The sequence below is a fragment of the Dermacentor albipictus genome, chromosome 7 (genome assembly GCF_038994185.2).
Source record: "Dermacentor albipictus isolate Rhodes 1998 colony chromosome 7, USDA_Dalb.pri_finalv2, whole genome shotgun sequence".
Taxonomy (NCBI): domain Eukaryota; kingdom Metazoa; phylum Arthropoda; class Arachnida; order Ixodida; family Ixodidae; genus Dermacentor; species Dermacentor albipictus.
Window position 1 is genome coordinate 46,343,826 of NC_091827.1, and position 16,626 is coordinate 46,360,451.

Here is a 16,626-nt window from a genome sequence, read left to right on the forward strand (position 1 = left end):
CGGTCCTGATGCGGTATAAAAGCGTCGCTTGTTCACGTGTAAATCCATGAGTCACACAGGATTCGTGTGGATTCTTGAACATCTCTCTAAAATGAAGGCGGATTGCACCCTTAGGGTTTCGAAAAGCTTTTGGAGCTTTCACTTTTGGGACAGATGTCAGCGCTAGGCGTGCCAGAGCGTCAGCTTCCTCGTTCCCATCAATTCCTACGTGTGATGGAATCCACTGAAACCTTATGTTAAATCCTTTGCTCGTTAGGTCGTCGATCAGTGCCAGAGACTGCCTTGTAAATTTCTCTAGAGGTAGGCCCCGATGTAATCTCTGCAATGCTGACTTGGAATCCGTCAGCACCACGACATCTCGTGCAGAAAAGGCCCGTAGTTTCCGCAAAGCCGCGGTGATTGCGGCACTTTCGACTGTTGTAGAGGAAACAACGCGATCCAGTCGGCCAGACCATGACACATGAAGGGATGGTATGCAGAATGCCGCTGCACAGCTATCTGTTTGTGCGCACACCGAACCGTCTGTGTACACTTGTAGATGGCTTTGAAACACAGTGCTCAAGTGGTCCAGCACAATGAACTTGGCTTCGGCAGTTGAAATGGTGCGTTTCGTCGGTAGGTGGGGTACATTGAGGCTGCAGGTAACGTCCGGAAAAGACCATGGCGGGTCAAGGCGACTTCGTTTAGGCCATTCCAATCCTAAAAATCGGAAGGTGTTCAGCGCCGCATGGAAATGTGAGCGAGTTCTTGCTCTTAGCCGCCGGAGAAGCGCCGTGCCTGCCCGTGACTCGCCCAGCCTTAATAGCTGCGTCAGCAAGGCCTGAGATGCCAAGAGGCGGAGTGGAAGAGACTCTGCCTCATTAGTGACTTTCTTGTTTGAAGCCGCCGTTGGAACTCCCATCGCCAAGCGAAGTCCCTTTCTGTGCACTGCCTCCAAGCGCTCGAATTGACTCGATGACGGTGATATCAGAGGGAGCTGATAGAGAATGCGGCTTGTTATCAGTGCGGCGTTCAGTTTAAGCATGGATATAGGATTGTTACCCCAACGTATACCTGCCAATCGACGAAGTGCGTTGAATCTTTGCACTGATGCAGCCACAACACTTTCGACCGCACCACGCCATAGCAGCTTGTTGTCGATGGTGACGCCCAGGAATCGAACATGAGTTGCACGAAGAATTGAATGCCCTCTGATATTCAGGCAAGGAACTTGTCACAGCCGCGGATGCTGCTGACTTATGTATCGCGAACGATGGCAAACCGACTTTCTTCAGGCCACCAGATTCATGGAGTGCCATAGACCTCGTTATCCATTCTCCAGACCTTGTCGTATCGTCAACAACGGCCCCAGACAGGATGGGCAGTGACCACTTTCCGATCTTCACGAACATCACCGGATTTCACACTGCTGGACGACAATTCTGTGCTGTGACCCGCTGGGACACATACAGAGAAGCATTGGACGAATCCCCTGGTGAGCTGTTCGCAGATATGCTGCGGAGCAAAAGAGTGGCTACCTCAATGTTGAAACTGCCAGATCATTTCCCTACTCCTGATTTGAAACTAAAGAACCTCTGCGCAGCGCGTAGGAGAGTGGAGCGGAAACTAATGAGAAAAACAGGCAATCCATCTGCGAAAACTGAATTCAACAGGATAAACGCTGTCATCCGTCGTCACACAAAAAGGTTAAGACGAGTTCAATGGGCTGCTTTCTATGAGAGTCTATCGGCGTTTACTCCCATGACAAGGATATGGGGAGTAATGAATAGCCTATCCGGAAAGATTCGCCTGCCCAGGCCATTCGAAGCACTGGCTTTAAAGCAAGGAAAAGATTTGCAAACCCTTGCAGAAGATTTTGCAGACGTCTACACATCTGGCAGATCAGCAGGAGTATCGAACCCTCTATTGTCTGAAGCATCGCATACCATGGATACGCCGTTCACCTTTCGTGAGTTGAATTTGGCGCTTAGCAAATTAAGAAGACGCTGTGCTGTGGGTCCCGATTCGATCAGCAATCAGATGCTGACAAATCTGCCATATGAGCGAAAACAAGCACTTCTGGACATATTTAATCACGTCTGGAGCACAGGAGAGATCCCAGAAGCATGGAAGACAGCATGGGTGGTGCCAGTGCTCAAGTCGGGAAAGGATCCTGCAAACCTCACCTCATACCGGCCAGTATCGCTAACATCATGCGCATCAAAGTTGATGGAAAGACTAATATGTACGAGGTTAACATGGTATCTCGAGCAAGGAAATAGACTGCCATCATGTATGATTGGATTTCGTCCACGGTTGAGTGCCCAGGACAGTGTCTTGGATCTACTGAGCCATATCGAGCACCATCGCGCAGACGGCCTTTCCACACTCGCCATCTTTATGGACGTTGCCAAGGCATACGACTGTGTGCTTCATACAGGCATCATCAACGGACTCCGAGCCATGGGCGTCTCGGGAAATGCTCTTCGATTCGTCCATGAATTTCTCAGGGATCGATGTGTCCAAGTTAAGCTCGGAAGTATAATGAGTGACAAGCGACGAATTTCCCTCGGCGTCCCACAAGGAAGTGTCCTATCCCCCTTGCTTTTTAACGTTGCCATGGCCAGCCTTCCAAATGCCCTGAAAGTAGGTCGGACGGCAGTTAAAATGTCCATCTACGCAGATGACATCTGCATTTGGATCTCGGGGTACCAGCACAAACGTTTGGCCCGAATAGCCCAGGCCGCAATCTCCACTATCGACCGCCACTTATCGACGCTTGGCCTATCTTCATCAGCAGAAAAATCGGCCTTCATGCTTTTCCCGGGAGTGAGACGCAAGTCAACACGTCTGACGCTGAATATCAGGTGAGCTTGAGTCATTGAGGACCGTTTGCCTGTCTGGAGTCGTGTGCGCTGACGGTCGGGTAGGCTCTACCGTCAGCTGGATTCACCAACGGAACGAATTGCCGATTAAGTCCATGGACGAGCATGGTGGCGTAGCCAAAGGTCACCGATTCCCACCGCACACAATGACGTAGCTTTTCTTTGGACTGACAATGACTTTTTTGACATGCATGTTGATCTCATTACTGTCCTTCCTCTTTTGTTAGTAGGGCTTGTTGGTTCATACCTTGCTATGCCGTGGAAAAAAAAACTCTAAACAATGCAAGGGAAAGAATGTGTGTGTAAAAAAGAAACGAGGCGTTTGTATCAGTGGATTTCCCATTGCCCTACTGTTCGCAGTTCGGCAACATACCGCTGGCTACCCTGGACAACCTGAAGCCACAGACTGGCTACCAGGTGCAGGTGTCTGTCTGGGACGACAAGGAAGCTGGCAAGCTCGGCGCCACCTCTGAGATCCTCACTGTCTTCACGGCTGGTCAGTACTCGCCACCTACATATCAATGCCCTTGTTCCTTCGCATGTCCGAATCTCCGCGGACATTCATGTCGGCTGTTATTTATGGCTCTTTGTAGTTGTTTGATGTGAAGGTTGACCACGAGACAGGAGGCTACTTATCAGCCACATTTAAGAAATCAACTCTGTTTCTTTGATTTATAGCACCCAGAAAGATACCGTCCAGACACATGCATGCTGAGGCTACGCTAAGAAGGCCACTCGAAACCAAGAAACTAGGGTTAACCACAGAGGCTTCCCATACGCGCGCTCTTCAGTGTGATACATAATCTCATAGCACTGTGGAATAAAAGCGCTAGTGTAACGCGTACATTCTTGCATTGCCCATGTGAACTTGGATCAGACACGTTGTTGTAAGTAGAGTTTGTAACGAAGTTTGCAAATTACATCAAAGTAGGTCACTGTTCACAAGGAAATGCCGAAGGACAGTCGAGGCACATTTCCGCTGTGAAGTGCTTGAATGAAGACCAAGAACTCTCACTCACTCACTCACTCACTCACTCACTCACTCACTCACTCACTCACTCACTCACTCACTCGCTCGCTCGCTCGCTCGCTCGCTCACTCACTCACTCACTCACTCACTCACTCACTCACTCACTCACTCACTCACTCACTCACTCACTCACTCACTCACTCACTCACTCACTCACTCACTCACTCACTCACTCACTCACTCACTCGCTCGCTCGCTCGCTCGCTCACTCTCTCGCTCACTCTCTCGCTCACTCTCTCGCTCACTCTCTCGCTCACTCTCTCGCTCACTCACTCTCTCGCTCACTCTCTCGCTCACTCTCTCGCTCACTCACTCTCTCGCTCACTCTCTCGCTCACTCACTCATTCGCTCACTCACTCATTCGCTCACTCACTCTCTCGCTCACTCACTCACTCACTCACTGCAGACAGACGTTGAGCTAGTGCTCCACTGAAGCGTACGTGCTCTCTCAGTGTCTCACCGTCTCCTTGTTCTCGGGTATTACCATTTTCCTTTGTGTTTCCTAATCGGGGCAGAAATCTGTCACGCACCTTGAAGTTCTCGTCGTCACAATGTGCACAGCCGTCGACACGATGTACATTAGAACTAACAGCTACATACGCATATGACGGTGCTATTAGGACAATGCTACACACTGTGCTATCCTGCATGTAATAGCACTGCTAAATTACATTCAGCGTTCCTATTGTTGTATCGCTGTAATGTGCAGAAGACTCCCCAGAACTTCTCAATACCGTGATTGGACATCACTTGGCGGTACGGTTACCGTCAAGCATGGCGAAAGGCGTAGTGATATGCTTGAAGTACATCCTCACGTAGAAACGATGCAGACGTCTTTGCTAGCTGAAGCAACAAAATGGATGTCAAAACCGGAGGTGGGAAGGTCCGTTAGCAAGCACAGGAGCGTGGAAGTCTGAAAGAACGCTCGAAACGAGGTAGCCAACAGTCTCGCGACAAATGCGGCTTGTCATGGCTGGCGGCTTTCCGGGAACAAGTGGCCTACCTTGCAAAAGTAAGGCCTTTACGCAACCGCTTTCACACTTCGCGTTGCGCGCATTCACGTCAACTAAGGAGTCACGCCACGCCCACGGCTTCGTCGTCGGTCTTCTCGGTGAGTTGGCGCGACGTTGACGACTGCAGCTGTCAGCTTTTTTTTTATTTTCTCGCGAATGTTCCGCCTACCGAGTTCGTACGTCCCCTTTTCAGTGGCGCGTTTTGCCCACGCTGCACCGTGACATAAAGCCTCTTAAGCGCGTGTGTGCGTCCTCGTGCAAGCCGCAGTGGCACTTCAGTGCCTAGGACGTACGTAGAACCACGCATTAATGAATACCACCTCATTCTTCCCGCCATTTTCCCTACAGCCAGTACAAGGCAACCACCAAAACATTCATTGTTCTTAACCTCCCTGTATGTGACCTTATATTTCCCTATCTCACACACTCTCACCAAAGCTGCAATCCGTGTCTGTTACGAGTGTCTGTGTGTGTGTTTGCGTGTGTGTGCCTATTGTGCCTGTCTATCCTATCGCGTCTGTCATGTAAATCTGTTGGTCGGGCCTGTTTTGTCTGCCTGTATGCAGTGCCTGTCTCTCGTGTCTTCCATGTCTGTCATTCGGCCAGGCAACCACCTCAAGGGATACTTTGTTATCGCCGTTCCACTTTTTTCTTGCGTGTTTCTCGCGCGTATATTATGCGGTCCCCAACACAAGTCGCGCGCCCGGTATCCGTACTCATTCGACATTCGCGCTTCAGAAATACAATGCAATACAGAAATACAATGCACGGCGAATTATATGGCAGTCATTCACGCCCGAGAGAGCCGGTATCGCAATAGCTGCGGCATGCATCGAACGTCCCTTTGTCACGAGAACGTGCGCTTCGCTTGGGACAGGGCACTCTTTCGCACGTAACCTTGGAATCGTGCCCGGAAAGGCCAAATCGACCGGAGTGCCGTGGCCGCAAATGCATGTATTTATCGCTAGTCGGAGCCTGCAATTTTCTCCCGAGACTAATTTTACGGTTCGCGATGCTCCATTGGAGGTTGCTGATGGCGCATGGAACCGCCGTGAATCTTCGATTAAAAGCACCGTCTGTTGTGGAGTCGGGGAGGGAGAAGAAAAGGGGAAAAAAAAAGAAAGCGGTGTGCCGTGGAAAAATGCGCGGGAAACATTTGTCCCATCACGTGCTTTGTACACGTCGACAAAGGATCCAAAAGTTAGGATATTGCAATTGAGTAAATTAAGAAGAACCATTTACCTACACCGTTACTTGAGTTACTTGAAGTAAACTTTAAGCATAACGACGTGACTTCATAAGGACTGAAAATCGTGCGACGAGCGATGGAACGAAATGCCTTACAGGCGTGACGTTAAAATGCAATATAAAGACAGTATTGACTAGAACACTGATATTCTATAATTGAGATTAAGGAAGCAGCAGAATTAAAGGCTTTGGCGGAAGGGAAGGAAAACCAGTCGATGACAGCCGAGAATCGGGTGGTGTGATCAGACGAAGATATCTGCAGGCATAAGACATAAGCAGCTGACGCCACACAGGGACCTTTTGATTTCCGGGAGACTCCTGTAATGAATATGATGATGATGATGATGACGACTACTACGATGATGATAGTGGTGGTGATGATAACGATGTCTGCTATTAGAGCGTTCGAAAGCGTTGAGCAGCTCGTTTCTACGGGGCTTCCAATCGGTTCTCCGGTCTCTCTACGAGTACAGTCGTTGTGTCACAAAACCCGCCCACAGCAACGTATAGAGGCTGCTGCTGCAGCTGTTTGTAGGTGCCTAGAGGTCAACGTTCCAGCGTTATTTTTTTTAGATGCTGGAGTGCGTTCTGCATATTTTAGAGAATTTTACAGCCGCACGTTTAATCAGAAGAGGTACCGAGACGTACGCACCACGTTCCACGCCTTGTTCTCGTTATTCGCAGCGCGATATTCAGCGGTTATCTCGGCACGCATACAATCGCTCGAGGGGGGAGCGCCCGCAGGCGACGTGTACATATGTGGGTCGTGATCGGTTCGATCAGCGGCCGGACGGTGTCGTATGCGACAAGGAATGCGCGACCCACTGGCTGTGAATGGGTACCGTGACTCGGTATTTGTGTTTCTCGTGCATCCCAAGGGCACGAGAGCTTGGGCTACATATCTGCGTACATATATGCATTGAAGAGCGCGCCGCAGTCCCGCACGAGGAAAACTATAAACAGGGGCGGTGAGAGCGGCACCCCCTCCCCTGCCGATGACGGTCCTGCGCGTTGTCTCCCTGACCTCATTGGCGACCCCGCGTGGGGGAAATAAAAAAAGTCCCAAGATACGTCGGTCGGTTGGTCGGTCGGTGTGCGCAACTAGAGACGTGGCCGAGCTTACCCCCCATGCAGACGCAGGCATTTCGGACTCAAGGTTGGATCACAAAGAACTTGTCTCTTTTCCCCTTTCTTTCTGTTTTGTTTTGTTTTGTTTTATTTTCTTTCTTTCTTTCTTTCTTTCTTTCTTTCTTTCTTTCTTTCTTTCTTTCTTTCTTTCTTTCTTTTTGTTCTGTTTGTTTCAGTCCTGTATTACGTCGCTGTTGCCTTTATGCGTGCATGACCAAATGCTTGTATATTCCATTGCATAGCGTTGCCCGGTATGAATGGGCTCTGAATTTCGCTTTGTGGACGCCACGTAACTCTTTGCGCAATACTAATCTCCTTCCTTGTAAGCTTTCTTTTTTTTCTTCATCGGGGTCACACGCATTCAATGCGGCGAGCATTTGCTGTGAGCGAGCCACAGTATATTGATCTCTGGGCACTGTTATTTTATTTTTACAGCGAAGCTGTAAGAGCCTCTCGGTGGTCGGCATTTTTCGTGTCCGTCCATGAGCAGAAATGATCATCATCAGCAATGGCTCATACCCCCCTAATCAAGATAAAATGCAATGACTGAACCCCCTCTATATAAAGAGGCTACACACACTCAGCAAAGTCACGCGAACAGTGCATACATTCATTCAAATCACGCGTACAACGATAGAACGTACCGAACAGCGTACGTTTCTATAAAGAACAAGCTCAACACAAACATCTGTCATCAGCAGTAGCGGCTCGTAACCCCGTAAGCAATGAATGGCCCACCCTCGCAAGCAAGCAAGAAATGCAACGGCCCATACTGCCACAAGCAATGGCTCATACCCCCGTAAGGCAGAGGCTACAAGCGCTCAGCAAAGTGTAGCGAACAGCGCATACATTCATTGAAATCACCTATGTAACACACAGAACAGCGTGCGTTTCAATTAAGAACAAACTCAAACAACCATCGGAACCATAAATTAAGCATTACAAACCCCTCACAGCAGTTGTAGTGGTGGTTATGCAACAGCTTCGCTGGACTTCCATTTCCGCAGGGCCGGTATGGCGTGTCAACTTTTACAGCGAAGCTCTTTGTGGGTAGGGCTCCGCGGATTTTTCGCGTCCGTCAACAAACCTGTGTGAGCAAAAACTATCATCACCAGCACTGGCTCGTGCCATTGCTGGCGTGTCCGTCGTCGTCTTCTTGAACAGCCCCCTGTGATGCCAGTCATCATGCTAGCGTTCCCGTATGCCCCTCACTCTGGGAATGCGTCGACGGCACTGGCCCACTGCCAGTCGGTACGGTGATTTCGGTATAAAATTCTTTGCCTCAGCATATCGCGAAATGAAAACACCAGCGTATATAAGGAATGTATAACACAAATGAACGAGCTTGTATATGAAACCTTTCGTCACGATGACCACCGATCAAGACAAATGTGTCGGTACCTTTGTTTAAAAGTATGTGTAACCTCTTTGTCGTGTGCTACACAGCTTCGCCGGTCACCCAACTTCGCAGAGTGGAATGGCTCGTGATTCCGTTTTTATTAGTTCTTCCGCATACTGCGGATACCACGTGCCCGAATTATAGAGGAACGTGTGCACGATACAGTGAGCATATAAGCAGAATATATAGGGAATATACCACGCGGCCTTGATTAGCTGCGTGTTTACACGAACAGACGACAAAGCCGACTCCGGTGCAGTTCTTGTGGGTTCCCATTCCGCAAAGATTGGCGTGAGGGGCCCTTCAAAAGAGACGGCGCCACAATGTAACCCTGCAGTTAGGCCCTGCATTCTCGCGCATCTGACGCGTCACCCTTGTCGAAGTCGCTTCCAGAAGGCGCGTTTAGACGAACAGACGACAAAGCCGACTTCAGTGCACTTTTTGTGGGGTTCCAATCTGCAAGCATTGGCGTGAGGTGCCCTTCAAAAGAGGCTCTCGCTCACGTGACGTGTATACGTCACCCTTGTCGACGTCGCTTCCAGACGGCTGCGTCCGCTACAACCGCACGTACCGCGTGGGCGACGAGTTCACCGAGGGCTGCGACCTGCGATGCGTGTGCCGGGGCAACGACGAAGGCGACTGCAAGGAGCGCTGCCAGGAGCCGTACGTGCGGGCGGGCGCCATGGCCTCGGACCCGCTCTGCTACGAGAAGGCGCTGCCCGACGACCCCTGCTGCGTCAGCGTCCGGTGCGCGCACAGCAAGAACCACCCGCACCACGACCCCTCGCGTAAGTCCACCTCCCGTTGCTTGAACAGTGAAAATGACAAGTGTTGAATTTTTTGAGCCACGTCAATTCTTAGCGACTTCGATGTCCTTTCGCCTGCAGTATACAACTCTATGAGATGGAAAGAAATATCTATATATATGTGTGCGGTTTCCTTCCTTCCTTCCTTCCTTCCTTCCTTCCTTCCTTCCTTCCTTCCTTCCTTCCTTCCTTCCTTCCTTCCTTCCTTCCTTCCTTCCTTCTTTCTTTCTTTCTTTCTTTCTTTCTTTCTTTCTTTCTTTCTTTCTTTCTTTCTTTCTTTCTCTCTTTCTTTCTTTCTTTCTTTCTTTCTTTCTTTCTTTCTTTCTTTACTTAAGCCTTGAGGGAGCAGACACATGTAGCTCCGTATTAAAAAAATGCAGCTTAACTTGAAGCCCGCGCTTGACTTGATATTTATATAAATGACTCCTCGCGTGAACGTGCCTACGACGCTCATAGCGTTTCCTTTGTGGCGTTCATGACAGGCGTCCCTTCGGTCAAGTCAAGCTTGCGCTTCAAGATGAGGTGCATTTGTGAATACGAGGGTTAGTGTTCGTACTGGTTCGTGTCACCTTGTCTGAAGCCTTCGGAGTGTCATATATCTAAACGCGCAAATAAACAACGGAAGGAAGGTAAGGGATACGGAACAAGGTAAAGATGTCAGTGTGTGTAAAGCGCTTTCACTGGCAGCTGCAGTTCAATACTTCAATTACTAAGTAAAATGCATGCAAATAACAACGAGAAAGAAAGGCAGGAGGAGGGAAATAAATTGAAAGCTAATGTTTGAGGTAAATGAGGCAGTAGGCATCGAAGTAAAAGAATAAAATAGGAGAAATATTAGGCGCACTGTCTGCTTGGTTTCTTAGAGCGTGCAATCGGCTTGGAAGAGTAGCTCTTCTCAAGGGCCTCAAACATTTAGCCCTATTCTTGTATTTCTTCAGTATTTCTTCTGTTCCTTGATTGAGCAAAGCAAAAAAAAAGCAAAACAAATTGAAATGCAAGCGCATGACAAACGTTTCCAGTGAATGACAGTTTTGGACTCTTGTATAGCCGTTGTCACGTTCGCCTCATTTGGATGCTTTGAAGTCCTAGGGTTCTGAAAAAAAAAAAGGGATCCGATTGTCCATCAGCTTCTCCTTGGTACAACGCTGTTTCGCCGTCTTCGCGCAGTGCGGACGTACAGCCAGAAGAGCGGCCACTGTCCTGAGATCGTGGAGGACCAGAGCACGGACCCGGACTCGTGCTCCAACGAGTGCAACAGCGACTTCGAGTGCGCCGGCGTGCTCAAGTGCTGCCCCAGCTCCTGCGGCGGGGCCGTTTGCGTCGAGCCCTTCTCGGGCAAAGGTCAGTCCGGGAAACGTACCTTGGCGTCACCGCTTGGTGTCGCCCGAATAGGGATGAGAGTCGGTCTCGCGCGAGAGCATCGTGTCGGAGTGACCTGCAGAACGGCGACCGTGAAATGACGTGCTTTATTGTTGGCGGGTGCAATAGCGCGGTAGTGCAGCCCTTTGCCTCTTGCACTTAGCGTCATACGGACGCGGTGGCCTAAATATGGCTTCTAGATGCTCTGGATTCTTTTGCAAAGCAGCAGGGCGCTAGCTAAGGGAAGCGAGAGCCCCCCTCTCCGAAATTTCTGTGTGTGCCAGCATGCCGTCTGCCCAGCCTCCTCTCCCCCCTCCCGGTCTTGGTCACGTGAGTGGCTCCTTCCCCCTCCCCTTCCCCCTTCCCCCAAAATATTTCTTACTAAGCCACTGCAAATCATTTTCGAAAGCGCGTCCAATACGAATACAGCGATTTATCATTGTCTTCAAGTACTGGGTGCAGGAAAGTACGGTTTCCTTTTTAGACGCATTCGTGTATTGCAACACAGTTTCAAGCTAGTCGACCGCACTGCAGATTTACTGAGTGGGACAGGAAATAGCTGCTCGGGGCCGCGTCCAGTCACGAGTCTGGGTGTGTTGCAACGTCACGTGATCAACGCGTGACTCGACCCCCTACAAATCTGTCGAATGGCCCAATTAACAGGGCGCGCATGTATATCGCGTCGCTGCAGTGTTGAGCGAAGTCCGCGGAATGAGCGCTTTTTTTTTTCTCGTGCCGCCCGGATTGCGCGAATCCCCGACTCTACCGCCTGTGTGTGTGGTGTGACGCAGACCCGTGCGACAACGTGTTCTGCGGACCCAACGCGCTCTGCATGCTGGAGAACGCTTCGCCCGTATGCCGGTGTAGGAGCGGATACAGCGGCGATCCTAACAACGCAACCATGGGATGCTCACAAGGTCGGTCTGCGAACGCGACTAACCCCAATGTTGCCCGCCATCACCATGGCCTCCGAGATCCGGCGGCGCGCGTGGCTCGTACACCGCGTGTCACCCGATCTTGGGGGCCGTGCTTCTTATCCGCTTGTTCACTTTGCTTGACACCGCAGCCCCTCCCTTGCCTTTTTTTATTTCATGGCATGCCAACGATGTGTCCCAGATGTTTTCCCTGGTGTAGTCAAGCGAAGGCTTCCGTGTGTAGACTGGAAAATTGCACTCAAAAAGCCTTTAACAAAGTGCGCAGGAGCTTTTCCTCTTGGCGGGCTTCTCGACAAAACCTGCCGTTCAAAACCGAAGAAATGAGAACGAATCTTTGTTTTTCAAGTTGGCGATTAGTGATATGTGGAGCGCATGTTACGGCCATTAAGTAGCCTTGAACTTTTTCCTTGGTTTCACATTGGAATTAAATGCAACACGAGAGTAGCCACGGACTACTTATTGCGTTTAATAAATAACTAAAAGACTGTTTGGAAAGTACAATAATTTTCGTATCTGTTCTTAAGTTCATTCATCCTCATGTTCATACGTAGTGCGACGAAGGGAACATGGAGATTACCTGCTTGAGAAAGCAATTCTATAAAATCATCCAAGTCTTAACTCTTTCGCGCAAGAAAATCCCCCCGATTTCACTTTTTTGTTTTGTTCTAGCACAGTTATAATGTAGAACATTTTGTTGTGCTAGTTGGTGCATGTTGCTGAAGTACTAAAGCGCCAAACAGACGACACAAGTCCGTGTCATCCACCGTTGGTGTCGTCCGTGCCTCTTCTCGTGTCGTCTGTTCGGCGCTTTGGTACTTCAGTATCGCCGTTGGAATTACGTTTCTTCTTGAAGGGAAAGTGTTTCGCAATCTTTACGGGCACTTTCTGAGAAAGTAACACATATATTTTTTTGTTTGCTCTCTGTCTCTGCTCGTTGCAGGAGGCAACGGGGTAGTCCCCGCCGACACTTCGTCCGAGCCCGGCACCGACGACCACTCGTCGACGCCTTCCCCTTCGGACACCTGCGTCTACAAGAACCGGACGTACCCCGTGGACGAGTACTTCTACGACGGCTGCGGACTCAAGTGCCACTGCACCGACCAGACCGAGGTCGAGTGCCAGCAGCGGTGCCTGTTCACGCTCGAGGAACCGCCCACGGGCAACCTCGACCCGGGCTGCGAGATCCTCACGGACCCCAACGACCCGTGCTGCAAGATCCTGGCCTGCGAAGCGTCGCCCAACCGAACCGTGGCGATCCAGAACGTGACGGCACCCGGACGGAGTTCGGAAGCAGCCGGAAACGAGACCGGTTACGTCAAGAACGACGTCGGGGTATGATATATCTATAGTTCTTGGTTGCTGCCTGCATAGAGTTTCTCACTACATTACCTAGAGGGAAATCTGGCGCTGCTGCGCTGTGGTATGCATGGGAATGCCGGTATATTGTGGATTCGGATTGGCATCGTTCTCGTAGAGACAGGACAGCTTGAAGACGCGCTTGGCAAATACCGTTCCGTCTGTCACAATGATTCATTTTCTACTAGAACAGCACGTGAAAAGCTGTTTTAGCTTTATTATTGCGCGAAATCATGTTTTGTTTAACTATGAGAACTTGTTATTGTGTTTACGACTACATGTTACGTAAGAAGTATCAGCGGGCCGCTAAAGTTGGAGGACAGACGACAAGGTTCGCGCTCGCTTTGAAACAGTTGGTCGTCTGTTCTTGCTTTTCTTCGCTTGGTCATGCATCGTGGGTGAGTAAAGACGTAATCTGCGTGAAGGGAAACATTTTATGAAGATTTTACTTTGAGAACGCGTTATTTGCGTAGCCATATCCACGTTTTAGACGAAGCCTCTTACAACACCAGCCAACACGAGCCTCACAGACACATATACCGTCATTCCCATGACGGCACGGTGCCCCCTTAAGAAACCCCCATAGACGGTGGCGCCAGATTACCCTCTAGGTGTTGTAGTGAGAAACTCTATGGCTGCCTGAAAATTTGAACGTATAGACGTGCGTGTCGCCGGGGGTCCGCACGTGGTGATGATGATTGCGCTGGAGCGTTGTGTATGTGTGGCGTTCCCGTTTATACCGACTTCAGTATCGTGTGCGTTCGGGAAATGTAGTCTTATTGATTTCCGGAGGGCCGATTCGCGAGGTGTTAATTCTCCCTCGGATAAAATGAGTGAAAAAAAAAAACTATCGGAAATATTGGTGTTCTTGTATTGTGCATGTTCTACTACACCTACCCCCGGGAGCATTAGTATGCGGACCGCAGGCTCTGCAATAGAGAAAATAAAAATATCTGAATTTTTTTTCGTAATTCAAACGCGTAAACTGAAATTTGTGGGTGCAATGTAAAACGTTTGTAACGCCCAATTTGGGTGGTAGACCTCCTTTTCAAGTTACATTCACAGGGGAAAAAATAAAATTGGTTCTTTTTCGCGGAATCTCTGGTCCGGATAGCTCATGGGAGTGCATGGGTAAATGAAATAGCAGCTCCAAAACTGTTTCGCAGAAGCTCGCGCTACCAGTGTGCCTTGAGAGTGGTTAATAGAAGAAAATATATTATGAGGTTTGAATCAACTGAAGCTATATATAAAGAGATGGTGCACATGATCATCATTCCAAGTCAGAGTAACGAGCATACCTTTTCCATTTCACCATCGGGCAAGGAGCAGACCTCAGAAGAATCTCAACTGTCACGTGCAGTGAACGTAGAACTCAAAATGCTTTTATCAGGGACGGCGAAGTTCGCAGCAAAGGGCCACTCGACAGAACTCGATCTTAAGAAGGATGACGCAGACGGTGTCCATTTTCCCCGTGCCTTTCTCTCAAACATTTTCTCATAAGCTGACAAGGAATTTAGCTAACTAGCAAAGTACCGTCATAGTTCGCCACGAACAGTTCTAGTCGCGAGCGTAATACCCTCGAAATCACTGGAGCGCGATTGCATCGACGCTTCCGTCCAAAGGATCTGCAAGGTGACATAGGGACACATGCCTTAGCAAACAGCGCAAACAACGGGACACATGTAAGCGGCACACGACACAGGCGCTGTGTCGCGACTCGCTATAGACGTGGGTGCCACACAGAAGGCGAATTCAGAGAAACCCCGCGCCACCCACCCGTAACGGCTCCAGCGATCACGCATATCTAAGAGAGAAAGAGAGAGAAAACAAGGGTAGGAAAGAGGCAGGGAGGTCAACCAGAACAGCATCCGGTTTGCTACCCTACACTGGGGGTGGGGGAAAGGGGAATATAAAGAGGAAGAAAGGGAGAGAGTAAGCACCGAGCACGTGTGGGAGGGACACTACACGCAGGGACACTATTAACGGTCTCTTAAGCCCGTGCACTTCAAGTGCTGCACTAGTGCATGAATCGCTTTTCGAGCCAGTGACGTGTGTGGCCACGGTCCGAGTATCTTCGACTCGGTGAACGGTCTCGAGTCCAGTCGCACGCATATCTAAAGCAGCAGCGAAACCCTATTGGTACGAGTTGTCTCTAAGTATCGGTCGCCAAAAAGTGCCGGGCGAAATGGAAATGCACGTGAGTGATGCATGTCGGCGACGGCTGTCGCTCGCGCGCACGTTTGAAGGTGACCACTGCGACCGCGCTGCCGACCGCGGCGACAAACAACGCCACTGTCGCTGGCGCCGACGATGACCCCGCGGCGACCACGGTCGTCTACGAGCAGGAGACGGTCACGGAGAAGATGCTCGTGGACACCGGCCGCACCACCGTCGTCAACGTGCTCGAGCCGGGAGACGCCAACGTGACGGAGAACCCGCTGGGAACCGCGAACGTCACCGCCGCGGGTAACAGCATCGGAAGCGACGGGGCATCCAACGCGTCCCGCCAGGGCGGCTACCCCGGTGAGTGCGCGGAGGTTTTGTGAAACGTCCCTCGCTCCTATGTTCCTTGTGCATGTGCCCTTTGTCGATGCTTCCATATGATCCAGACTAAAAAATGGCTGTGGCTTAGCTAAGGTTAAGCCCAGGATGCGAAGCATACTAGCCTTTGTTTTAGTTGTTCAACCACTGTTTAGCCTGGTGAACTGCTGTTGCTTGGCTATATTTGGTTCGGCTAGACGAAGAAACAACTCATGCAGGCGAGCGCACGAGCTGAGACTCGGCTATGTAGCTACGCGGCCGCAAGCGAGCGCACGAGTTGAGCCTCCGTTTTTGCAGCTGTTGTGAAGTCATATGGTAGCTACGCGGCCGCGCGCGGCGCAGCAAGGAAGAGCGTGGTTGTGCGGCTAGTATGCTTCGCATAATAAATAACGACGGAATGATGTTGAAAATATAGGCTGCATTACAATGCTACACCGCGTTCAGCATTTGAAAAGCTTTAAATCCGAATGCATATTTAGGAAGTAGGAATTAGTCGGCCGTTGGCTCTTTGGGAATCCTGCCCTAGCTTGTCTCCAGTCCCCTTAGTAATAGCGATAGGCGGAGGAAACAGTTGCGTTTCAGGTGATAACCACAAGCCGGTCGTACATCTATTTGGCCACGAGGTTCGAATGACAATATCATCTAAAGTGCACGGTTAAAGTTACTGCAAAATGCATGCTGCTCATAATTAACGGCTGGGTGAGTGAACCTTTGTGAGGTGACGTAACTCCTTTCTTGTGCATCTTGCGTCATACCGGAAGTATTGACGCTGCTTGTTCCCCATGCCACCACTTTAGGAACTGCCTTTCAGCCGTCTTTCAGGTGCCGACGTACATCTTTGCGCGGTAATTAGCGAAGCCGCCATTAGGCGACCGCAGTTTTCCGGACGTGACGCATTCCCCCGAAGCGCATTGACGTGGAGTCTCCTTTTTGGGCTTCGCTGTGCG

General features: G+C 50.2%; 1 protein-coding gene across 5 annotated transcripts in view; it reads left to right on the forward strand.

Annotated features, from left to right (window-relative positions):
• LOC139047968 (putative epidermal cell surface receptor) overlaps positions 1–16,626 on the forward strand; it is a 171,497-nt gene that overhangs the window by 122,436 nt on the left and 32,435 nt on the right. For 3 of the 5 annotated variants that reach the window (XM_070522193.1, XM_070522196.1, XM_070522197.1), the window contains exons 5-10: positions 3,225–3,360; positions 9,225–9,470; positions 10,656–10,829; positions 11,639–11,764; positions 12,723–13,114; positions 15,385–15,661. In XM_070522193.1, coding sequence (XP_070378294.1) covers positions 3,225–3,360; positions 9,225–9,470; positions 10,656–10,829; positions 11,639–11,764; positions 12,723–13,114; positions 15,385–15,661 — 1,351 coding nt within the window. The remainder of the gene's footprint in view (positions 1–3,224; positions 3,361–9,224; positions 9,471–10,655; positions 10,830–11,638; positions 11,765–12,722; positions 13,115–15,384; positions 15,662–16,626) is intronic. The other 2 variants (XM_070522194.1, XM_070522195.1) reach the window with 2 other exon arrangements.